Genomic DNA, 10,653 nt, shown 5'->3' with positions numbered 1-10,653 from the left:
AACAAAATAAACTTATTATCTCATTTTTGCTCAGATATTTTTTAATAATAATTTAAGATCTTTCCGCATCAAGCGTCAATAAGAGAAACCTTCAGTTAAGTTAAACTTAAGAGTTATATCTTTATTATTAAATTCTAACTAAATTACCTTTCAACTCGGATACTTTTAAATATAGCTGATCCTAGTTTAACGACTATCGCGACTTAACCATTACACTCGTAGAGGACCATGTACTTTCCGTCAACAGAAGCACGCATTTTAAATAGACAAGACTCGAGGAAGTTGTTGGGGTAGGGAAATTTTAGCATGACCGGAAATGGATTTTATTGCAATTGCAATCATTTCGCGTGACCCTTCTCCCTTGACTCCATTTCCTTTTACGGCTTCATAGTTATCGTTTGATTTTCGTCATTTTCTCGTGATTTTAATAGAACTTCCAATTTCGGAAGACAGTAGATTTAGGCTACTTTGAACTTGGCATGATTACTGAAAACATTTAAATTGACTTTGTATGATATATCGAGTGAAACGGTACATATATTGACCTTGGTAAGATAAACTTTTGGACAAATGAAATATATCAAAATATAAAATGAAACGTGAACTGCACATTTTTAATGCAATTTTACTACCCATATGCCCATCTTCGAGAAAGGAAAAAAAAGGGAAAAAATAGGAGACGTTCGCGTAGCGAAAATTTCCAAAGTTGTCATAAATGTAAATTGTGAATAACGCAATAAATCCTTACAGAGAAATATTCCTCCTCCCGCGCGCTCTCCCTTGCATCAGTGAGTCAGTCCGCTTTTTACTGGCTCTACTTTCTATTTACAGTTTCTCTCTGCACCTTTCCATAAGTAATGCAAATCACATTTTTACAGTTATTACAGTGTAGTAGTCTTAAAAATATCTGGTCTGCAGTTCAGGCGCACTGTTTACAGGCGGACTGCCTCAGCCTTCGAGGGTGGCGTGTTACCGTTCTCGCCGCTCGGGACACGCGTGAAACCATTTCATGTCTCAATTTTCCGTCACGCTCGCCTCACGATCAGCAGGAAGTCGTAACCGAGTGTTTGGACATCAGGGGATAGCTTTTTATATTCAGTAGTCTTTTTGTTTCAAGATGCAATGGAAGTGAAAAACTCGATGTAACGCGCAAAGATTTTGCGTTTCACAGCGCGCGCTAAAAATCAAAATTAAAAACTTGGACCGTTCCTTTGCATGACCTTTCTTTTTGATGTTGGGTTTATACTTGACGTAACTAATTTCATCGGCTATATGGGAAAGTAATGAATCATTCAATATGATCAAATATTTTGCGAATCAATTAGTTAGTTTAGTTGTGTTGGGGTTCCCAGTCTACTACGCGCGGAGGTGAAGATGACGTCAAAGCCAAAGATCCAATCAAGACATCCGATACAAAGAGCGGATCGATTTGAACCGAACTATTCCGCCATTTTATATGTAAGCTGTTCACTATGGCTGTCGATCATAAAAAGTTCCAGTTTCCCAGCTTAACAACCGACGAAGCTGTAGCAAATTGCAAGTCAATGTTTGGATCACAAGTTGCATTAACTGCAGACGATTTTGTACGACCGCAGGTATCGCTGTGTCAAAATTTTTCGTATGTAATCGACAGTATGAACTCGAAAATTAGTTTGAGCAACAATTTTTTCCGGTTTTTCCTGTTTTGTTTAGACTTGTGGAGGCGATAACTGAGAATCGCTCGTTATCTAAGCTGTTTGATTAAAGAAAAATCAACAGGAATCCCAACATAGAACAGAATCTTTTTTTTTTAATTTACCAAATGTTTATGTCCATTCGCTTCAACGTGTAGCTGATACAATGCGACTCGGCTTGTTTCCAGTGTTGTCATGTCAGCGTGGATCAGCTGAAATGATAGATCAAAATCCGGGTAAAGAATAGAATTTTGATTTGTTCCAAGGGAATGTAAAGATCATATGTTACTGAAGTGGGAAAACTATAGTATTGTTTTGTCGTGAATTACTTGGTTGAAGTCTTCTGAATGTTTAGTTTCAGCAGATGAAACGTTTCTACATTGGAGTACTTACAAATTTTGGTGTTTGCCCTGAACAACTTACGCAGGTATAAGATAATGATAAATTAGTTTGCAAGCTTTATTATAAGTTGGAAGGTATAAAATTATGATGTAGTCTTTGCACATGATAAAACAATGTTCATAGATATTTAATCCAGGTTAGCACCCATAGCACTCAGTGTACTCTATTAACTAAACAATATGGCCAACATTTTTATTAGCTATTCTTAATGATTATAAAAAATAATTCCTTTTTATAGCCACATTTCAAGTCCATGGACTCTTTTGAATACCCAGAGCTACATGAAGAAAGTGCCCCTTTAGTAATTTTAGCACTAGCCATGTAAGTATTAACAAGAAATGGGATATTTCTTTTTTTATTATTTGCACCCACTCCACCCCCTCCTCCCCCATGCTACATTAGGGAGTTTAGAAATGGTGAAGGTGACTCTGTGGACAATGTCAGTTAAAAATGAACTTATCTCTTGCCTACAAATTTTGTGATACTCTAAAGTCATTTAGATTGTTTCTCACTGTCAAAACTATCCTGATACTGAATATGGAACACAGCATTAAATTAGAAATAGAAATTTCATATATTAGCTATAACCATTCTCGTTCTCGAGAAAATACAAAATTTGGTCATTTCACGTTATTGTTTTGCAAAGACCACAAAGAAATTTACAATGCATAGTCATTGTGCTACTCATTAAACCTTTTGTTTAGTGACATTCTTGTTGTCTTTGCCATCATGGTTTTCTTGAACTCCCTATTTTATGAAAGACCACATCTGGGAACTCATGAAAATTGAATTCAGGGTATTCTGTAGAGGGGAATTGGGATTTCTTTCTTGCCTTGTATTCATTACAAAATTCTTCGCAATGTTCTTAAGATTGCAGTTTTGTTAAAGAAGAAGAACAAAAAAAAAAAAAACACTGAAGTATATTTTAACATCTCTATTAACTTGTACCCACAAAAATTAGTAATTCTGCATGTACTGAACAGGCTTAATTATATTCTTTAGGCAGCGATTCATGTTTGCTTGTGGAGTAGAAAACTTCACCATATTTGACATTGTTGCACCAAGTAAGTTCTCCATGTGTATACACATGTAAAACTATTGTTATCAAATTTGAGATCTGAAGTAGAATTAAAATGACCTTGAGTACATGATTAGAGAACCATGTTTATTATGAAGATCTACATTGCTTGATTATTATCATGGGATTGTAAAATTTAACTGATTACTTGTATGCACATTTTATATCTGAATTGTCCCTTTACTTTCAGAACCAAAGCGTACTCTTCATTGCGTGAGGTAGGCAGTTCTTTCTTATTGCATTTTACATCTTGTGAACCATACCCCAGCTCTACTTGTGCCATCAGAAACAGCTCTGGGCCCAGTTGTTCGAAGGCCGATTAGCGCTAACCCAGGGTTAAATTTTAATCTGGGTTTCTTTATTCCTTTACTCAATAGTCTTTTTGGGATAATTTTCAATGCTTTATTTAAAGCGTCAAATAGTCATACTCTAGACTAAAAGAATTCGACTGAATTTCCTTTCAAAGCTTTTAGATCTGAAATCAGATTTCACACTAACCCTGGGTTATCTTAACCCAGCTTTGAACAACCCGGCCCTGTTGAGAAAATTGTTTTAAAAGAGTGTATGGGTCATACAGTTAGTCCATGTAAGAATTTCTTATGTGTTACATGACTGTAAACTTACTAATGATGCTTTGCACTTCATGCTTCTCCAATTTCTTAGTTTGAATTTCATTGTGAAGCATACTAATGAACTCCATTAATTTATTGTATCTTCAGTGCCATTGTTAACTACTTAAAATTTAAAGCATCAAGGGAGCATATTTATGAAAATGCTGCTGCAGAAGTGGTGAGAATCATTAGTATACAGTTCTAAAAACTACATCCTGATGTTTCAGTAGTTTGAGAAACAGACGTCTGATTTATTAGTTTTTCTATTATTATTTTTGCAATTTAATTTACTTACTGTAAACTGATTAGCTTCATCCTTTAAGCACAATCACATTTCATAAAGTTCTATTTCTGGTGTCCAAGGTTTTCTGCGTTTCAAAGTAAACCAAAATGTTTTTCCACTTTGTGCATGTAATTTCATTGCAGCTAATACATGGATGTAGCAAAGATGGGTTGTTTGCAACAAAAAATTGCATGAAAATTTTTTTTCTTCAACAATTTGTTTTCTTTATATGATTCCATGAAATCTAGGATTCAGCTACTGAGCAGCGACAACATTTGCTCACAAGAAATGAAGAACTGAGGAAAAAGATTTCAGAACTCAAGTAGGACCACATAATTATTTATATCTTATAAACATGTACTTGAGTGAGAAATAATTAAGAGTTGTGGTTTAACCATTTTGGATTAGCTGATATTCAAGCAATGGTTATTTGACATGCAGCTCATAGTTATATGTACTGTACAAACCTCTATACTGAAACAGTGTGGTAACAAGTTAGTGCAGTTAATTTGATAAGTATCACCTTCAACTTTTATGTGGAAATACACTAATATTATTATTATTCAAGGTTGTTGATTTAGTTTCAATACTACTGTAACAATGAAAGTTATTGTCTGTGATTTCTTTACCATAGAACAAAACGAGCTGAGGAAGAACAACAAGTACAACAGGTGATACTATCTTGAAGTTGTTATAGAGTTTGATTTTGCTTTTCAATTATAATATAAACCATCCCTGCAATAAAATTTGATTTTTTTTGTTTGTTTGTTTGTAACTAGCTTGGCAGTGAAGTGGAAGAGCTACAGAATGATGTCAGTGAACTGAATAAACAACAGGTATATCAATAGTGAAATTTTTTATTGGTTCATTTTCAGTGTTCTCATTTTCAGGTGGCAACTATTACAATTCACCGCATGTAGTACCTCTCAGGTACACATGAATGGATTGCTCTTCTGGTTTTAAAATGTCTTTTACTTGTTATGCTTAAAATAAGGGAGAACAATGCATGTCCAAGACAAACTCGTCATTTTATGACAAAAAACACTGGTGCACCTTTTAACTGCTGTGTTGACTTTCCAAAGGCCACTGAGGTGAAGAAATTTCAAAAACTGAAGACCAATAATGCAGAACTCTGTTCAAAAAAGGTAGGATTTTTTATGATGCAAGATTTTGAAACTATGCAGGTACATTGTGCTGTACATGCATGTCTTGTGTATTCAATTGTGCCACAGACTGTTTTAAACACTCTGTGAAACATGCACACAGTAATTTTGCAGGTAGTAAAACATGATTATACTAATCTTGTATTTTCCCCTTTTTAAGCTCAACTGTACATGTATATTGCCCAAATCCTTGTATAAGGAAAAAATTTTTAAAGCAAGCTACTTACCAGAAATAATTTCCAGCTACATTATATACATTGATGAGTTGCATGCTTCTAACAGTACATTCTCTCAAGATTTCAATTAAACATGTACTAGAGAATTTACAATCATTTCAACAGTTGGAAAACATTTTAATTGTGCTTTTTTTACAACTGTTTTTAGGCTGAGGAAAAAGCACTAATAGCAGCTTTGAAGCAAGACACTGATAATCTTGCAGCAAAGATAGTCCAGTCACCTGAGAGATTTAAAGGGGTAATAATTATAAACTGCAAAAAAAAAATTGATTTTTTACAGGTTTAGTTACTTTGCACTCTCAGTAATACCCAACACATGATGTCCTGTGGGTTCTGTTTTGTTTTTGAAAGGAGCTGGCTCGTCTTATGAGTGCATTGCAATCTGTGAGAGAAGCTAGGGATGAAAGAAGTGCTAGACTACAAGAGATTTGCACACAGCAAGATAGCAACTTGCAGTATACAGAGGTTGGTTCAAATAAAATGTACCTGGTATTTAGTTTAATTTTTGTTTCATCTTTAACACTTGATCAATGCCTCAGTCCTTGTCATCATACAACCTATTTAAATACACCTGTAAAGTAAGGCATGCATAACTGCACTTGGCATGTACAACATACTATAACTGTCTAAGTGATTTTCTATTTAGGGAAAAAAGGAGGACGAACCTGGGTGAGGAGAGGTGCTTATTTTAAATTTGGGCAGATAGGAGAAGCCTGGGAAGGGCGGTGAATTACAATGTGGAAGAGGGGTGGAGGCATAACACTAGCTAATTTTTCAGCCTTTGTGATCAGCATCTTTGAATTATGAAGTCTATGATTTTATAAATACATGCTAAGTTAATGCTTCCTTTCATTTTCCTTTACCTTCCAACAGGATGGCCAGACAGCCATCAGAATGATCAGTGGGATTGGTGGTGACATGGATAAACTGCGGTACATTATCTGTCTTTCTACTTAACTTCTACTGGGTGTATTCATTAATGTTGTACAATGATTTTTGATCTTGTAGCTTGTTGAGTATACAGATGTTCTTTACTTGACTCTTTGGTTTTTTTTATTTTGGTAGTGAGTTGACCTCCAAGCTTGAGGAACTTCAAGATAAAAACATCAGCCAAAAAGAGTTGCTGAGAGATATGACAGCCAAGATAGAGGTAAAACGTGTACAGCTATTAAATTTTTACAGTGTATCATTGAGTGAATGAAACATCAAGGTTTTTATTGACAAGCTGTACATGTAGCCTCAGTTTTAATGAATTTAGAGTCAAAACAATTTCTGTGCTGTCTTTATACAAGTTTAAAATTTTGATTATTGTTTTGTTGTCCTGTTTTATAGTTTATCTAGATGTGATCTACATGTAAATGTACATTTGCTATCATTCTAGAGAAAAAAAAACTATGCAAATAAAGTGATTTCTGAAGCAACTCTAATTTTTCAGCAACTACGCCGACAGCTAGCCTCCAAACAGGAGAAGCTTTCTAGACTGATGCGGCAGCATGATAAAAAGATTACTGCGACGCATGATGCTAATGATCAAACTAAAAGGTAAGAGCTTTTAAGAACCCCTTTGTGTTTTGACCCCTTCCACCCTAACATCAGCAAGTACATTCTCCTAACTGTTCTCTATACATTTTCCATGGTACTGAGAAGGAGAATTTGTTTAACAATCAAGAAAATATTAAGTTGGTGATCATTTCCTTCATTCTTGTAACCTTGGATATTGATTCTGTGTGATATGGTAAGGAGAAGTAAGATGTAATAAATTTGTGTTCATTGTTCATCGTGGTGTAAGACAGGAGATGAACTTTATTCATTTGTCTCATGATGAAGTCACTTTGGATGTTGATCATGACGTTTCAACTCCAATACTGCTAATCTTCATCCGGCCAGAAATAAGATACTTGTTTCTTTTGGGGGTTAAAGGGTAAACCCTTTAACTCCCATATGTGACCAAGACAGAATTTCTCCTTACAATATCAGTACAATATCAACCAGATAAGTGATGAGAATAAAGAAAAATATCAATTTGGGAATAATTATTTGATTCAATACTAAATTCTCTGAACTAACATTATAAGAATTGTATGGTTGACAGTAAGGAGAATTACATATTTGATCTGGGAGTTAAAGGGTTAAGAAATTGCAACTGATAGATTTTTTTTCTTTCTTATGGACTGCAGTGCCTGTAGTTACATGACCGGGATAAAACACATCATTAGTAATTGATCATTTCAATTTAATCCATCTTTCAAGGGAACATGCATACTTAGAAAAGAAATTAACAGAAAAGAAAGACTACCTGGAAGGAATCAACAACCAGATAAATAATCTGACACAAATGGTCAGTATCCTCCTGTTTTGTATCAGCATTTAAGTTCACAGTCAACCAAACCAGTTAAATATTATTTTACAAACAAGACATATACATGTATACCTGTGAATGATTGCCATCTTAATGTTCTATTGGAATCTTTAGGTAAATGAACAGGAGGATCTTCATGAACAAGACATGAATAAGCTACGCACAGCATACCAACAGCTGTTAGCTCAGGTACGGCATTACTGTACATGCTCAGTCATGTCAAATATTTCCTACGGTGATTGGTGCTGTAATTCTCTTGTCTAACTGAAATTCATTCCCTCGCTGATCAGTTAAGATAATTGAACGTTTGATCAAAGGAAGAGCATGTTTTCAGAAATCATGTATTTTCCATCTCAACCAGATTATGAGCTCCTGATTTGTACTACTTGGGCAAAGCCTAAGTCAACTTGTAATTAACAACTTAACAACACATTATGCCTGTGTTTTTATTTTATGTTTTCCACAAATACACTCTGTTAGGCTACTCACTTTACTTACTATCTTCCGTACATTTCGGAACAGACACCGAGTCACATAGCCGATCAGAGAGCAGCGTTTGTGTTCAAGGATTTATACAAATAGAGTACAAATATAAATAGAATGACTTTCAGTACATTTTGAGACACCAAAAATAAATGAGCCTTTAAGAAGTTGTCTTCTTATGCGTTAAAAATTCATCTATTGATGACGCCATTTTAAATCTTGCTCAGCAACCTGGCTACTCTGATCTGACCGATAACAATCTCACTCATCTTTTTACCATCTCCGTGTTTGAGTGACAAACTCAAAACTGAGAGGCTGGAATGTTGTCATGTCTACTTTATGTTATGAAATCCCAGCTTCTTAGCAATAAAATTAAATGACCAATTTTTGATACCATCTTTAAGAAAGCAAACGTACATGTAAGTTTGTAGTGCTATTTTGGTTCTTCTTAAAATAAAGACATTGTTTTGAGCCACCTAAGGTTCTGTTGGTATATTCAATCATTTTCACAACATTCTTTTTCAAACTTGTTTTCAGCTTGAAAGCTACCATCAAGGACTTAACAGAGGTTGGGATAAAGTGACGAAAGCCAACAGCAGATAAGCTGTATAGTAATGATCTGTTCAAAACAGCGCATAAATCTATGAAGTTGGAGTTGTTTCTAATTGTTTTAAAACTTCGTATAGTTAGTTGTAAGTGGCGGGTAGTAATGTCAGTACCCAGACCAGCTTAATTCGAAGAACTGTGCCGATGTTAAAGAAAGCTAACAGTGCAACCATTTTGAATTACAATTGCGCAAGAAACATAACGCTGGAAAGTGCTACAATGTGTGATTCCGCGACTATCACTTTTCAAATGACCACTTGCACATCTGTAGGAATGTCTCTTCCGCAAATTGTAGCTGAGAAGTACAGGGTTTTGTACTTAACTTCAGTCTTTAGGGAGAAAATATTGTAGGTACATGTATCTCTACCTGCATTATTATGTATTATGTCATATTCCTACGGATTTACATCTATGTAACTCAGGATTTTATGTAAGACGTGGAAAGCTCTAAATAAATAGAGTTCAGTAACTTCTCTTTTAGTTAAATTTTAATGATTTTGGTCCAGGTGGAACCTACAATTAGAAACACACATTCTTACGTCTGTTTTTTTCCTAACCAAACAATGTAAAATAATGATCACAAGGTTACCTTAGTTATTTGCAATTATCGAGTCTTAGTCAAGCGCCGACTAGACGCCTAGAACATTCATTAACTGTTCAAAAAATAACCTCTGGAAAGCAGGTCTCTTTGAGTTAATTAGCAAGTTGCAAGATCTATAATAGCAAGGCCTTACCTCACATGAAATATTGCGTGCAGTCTTGACTGCAGCCTCGTACTGCCACAGTTGTCAACCTTATTCACTCAACGCATGTGTGGCAAAGGAAAGAATTTCGATTAAAACTGACCCTTTTGAGGATAGCATGTCCAAGCATTTATTTAGAAGACACTGCTCTTGTAATTATCGGCAAAGTTGTTATTATTGATTCTCTGCTTTAAACTAAACTTGACGTCTTATTTTAGCCTTTCTCATATACTAACAACTTCTATTAAGTGCGAATTACGTACTTGTTTCAAAAAAGGCAGAATCAGTCTTGTTCTAAAATGGATCCCAGAGCGTACGTCATTTTTCTGGACGCACCTGCGAAGAACCAATGGAAAACGAGAATACTAATACGATTACTACGATGCTAATGATTTGAAAGATTCCGAATACAATAATAATCGTCATGTCCACGAAACGCGAAACGCTAACTTGCGTAAAACGACGTTTGCGTTCACATGTTCAAACTGCATGAAATTTGATTTGCTGAAGATTGAAAGCCGCGTGCGGCAGTTGCACGTAATGTTGCATGTGGTTCGCGCGGTGAAGGTACGTTATGTCAAGTAGTGCGGAGGATGAATGCAATTTTTACTTTGACAAGATTGCGTAATATTGCCTTCTGTAATTCTACGATTTACTAGCTTCAACAAGAAATTTTGGACGATCCGGTCAATAGTGCGATGCTTCTCTGGGCTTACATATTCTATTAAAGCTGTTACAAAGATCTAATTTTTCCGCGCATTTATTTGCCACACGATTTGTAAGAGAATGTCTAACTACGCAACTATTTAGTAAAAAAAATTAAGGCTACCTGTAATACCACCGATAGCCTAAACAAGGACATTGAGTCCTTGTAAATATGTTTGTGTGCTGCAGCAAGTTAAGAAAAAAAAAAGGGTTTGTATGGATGTGAACAGGCGCATTCTTGACTCAAAAATCTGAACAAGTTTTTAATAAAAAACAAACTCGCCAAGCTCACTGACGTACCCTGGTGTAAG

The 10,653-nt window shown here is 35.2% G+C and overlaps 1 protein-coding gene across 1 annotated transcript; it reads left to right on the top strand.

Annotated features, from left to right (window-relative positions):
* Positions 1-1,426: 1,426 nt before the first annotated feature.
* LOC113665305 (kinetochore protein Nuf2-A) lies at positions 1,427-9,367 on the top strand. The gene is made up of 18 exons (XM_027180979.2): positions 1,427-1,595; positions 2,029-2,100; positions 2,314-2,396; positions 3,078-3,139; positions 3,344-3,371; positions 3,873-3,942; positions 4,296-4,369; positions 4,682-4,718; positions 4,827-4,883; positions 5,130-5,192; positions 5,595-5,684; positions 5,798-5,911; positions 6,320-6,378; positions 6,512-6,596; positions 6,882-6,988; positions 7,697-7,784; positions 7,920-7,994; positions 8,826-9,367. The coding sequence occupies exons 1-18, from the start codon at positions 1,473-1,475 to the stop codon at positions 8,889-8,891; spliced, it is 1,353 nt and encodes a 450-aa protein (XP_027036780.2). The 5' UTR covers positions 1,427-1,472; the 3' UTR covers positions 8,892-9,367.
* Positions 9,368-10,653: the final 1,286 nt, after the last annotated feature.

This window comes from Pocillopora damicornis, chromosome 4 (genome assembly GCF_964200805.1).
Source record: "Pocillopora damicornis chromosome 4, jaPocDami1.2, whole genome shotgun sequence".
Classification (NCBI taxonomy): Eukaryota; Metazoa; Cnidaria; class Anthozoa; order Scleractinia; family Pocilloporidae; genus Pocillopora; species Pocillopora damicornis.
The sequence above is the reverse complement of the archived record's forward strand: the minus strand, read 5'-3'. Positions and strand labels throughout refer to the sequence as shown.

Coding starts and splice junctions, on each gene's coding strand:
- LOC113665305 (XM_027180979.2), top strand. CDS start 1,473: ATGGCTGTCGATCATAAAAAGTTCCAGTTTCCCAGCTTAACAACCGAC. Junction 3,943..4,295: donor AAAATGCTGCTGCAGAAGTG/GTGAGAATCATT, acceptor CATGAAATCTAG/GATTCAGCTACTGAGCAGCG. Junction 7,995..8,825: donor ACCAACAGCTGTTAGCTCAG/GTACGGCATTAC, acceptor ACTTGTTTTCAG/CTTGAAAGCTACCATCAAGG.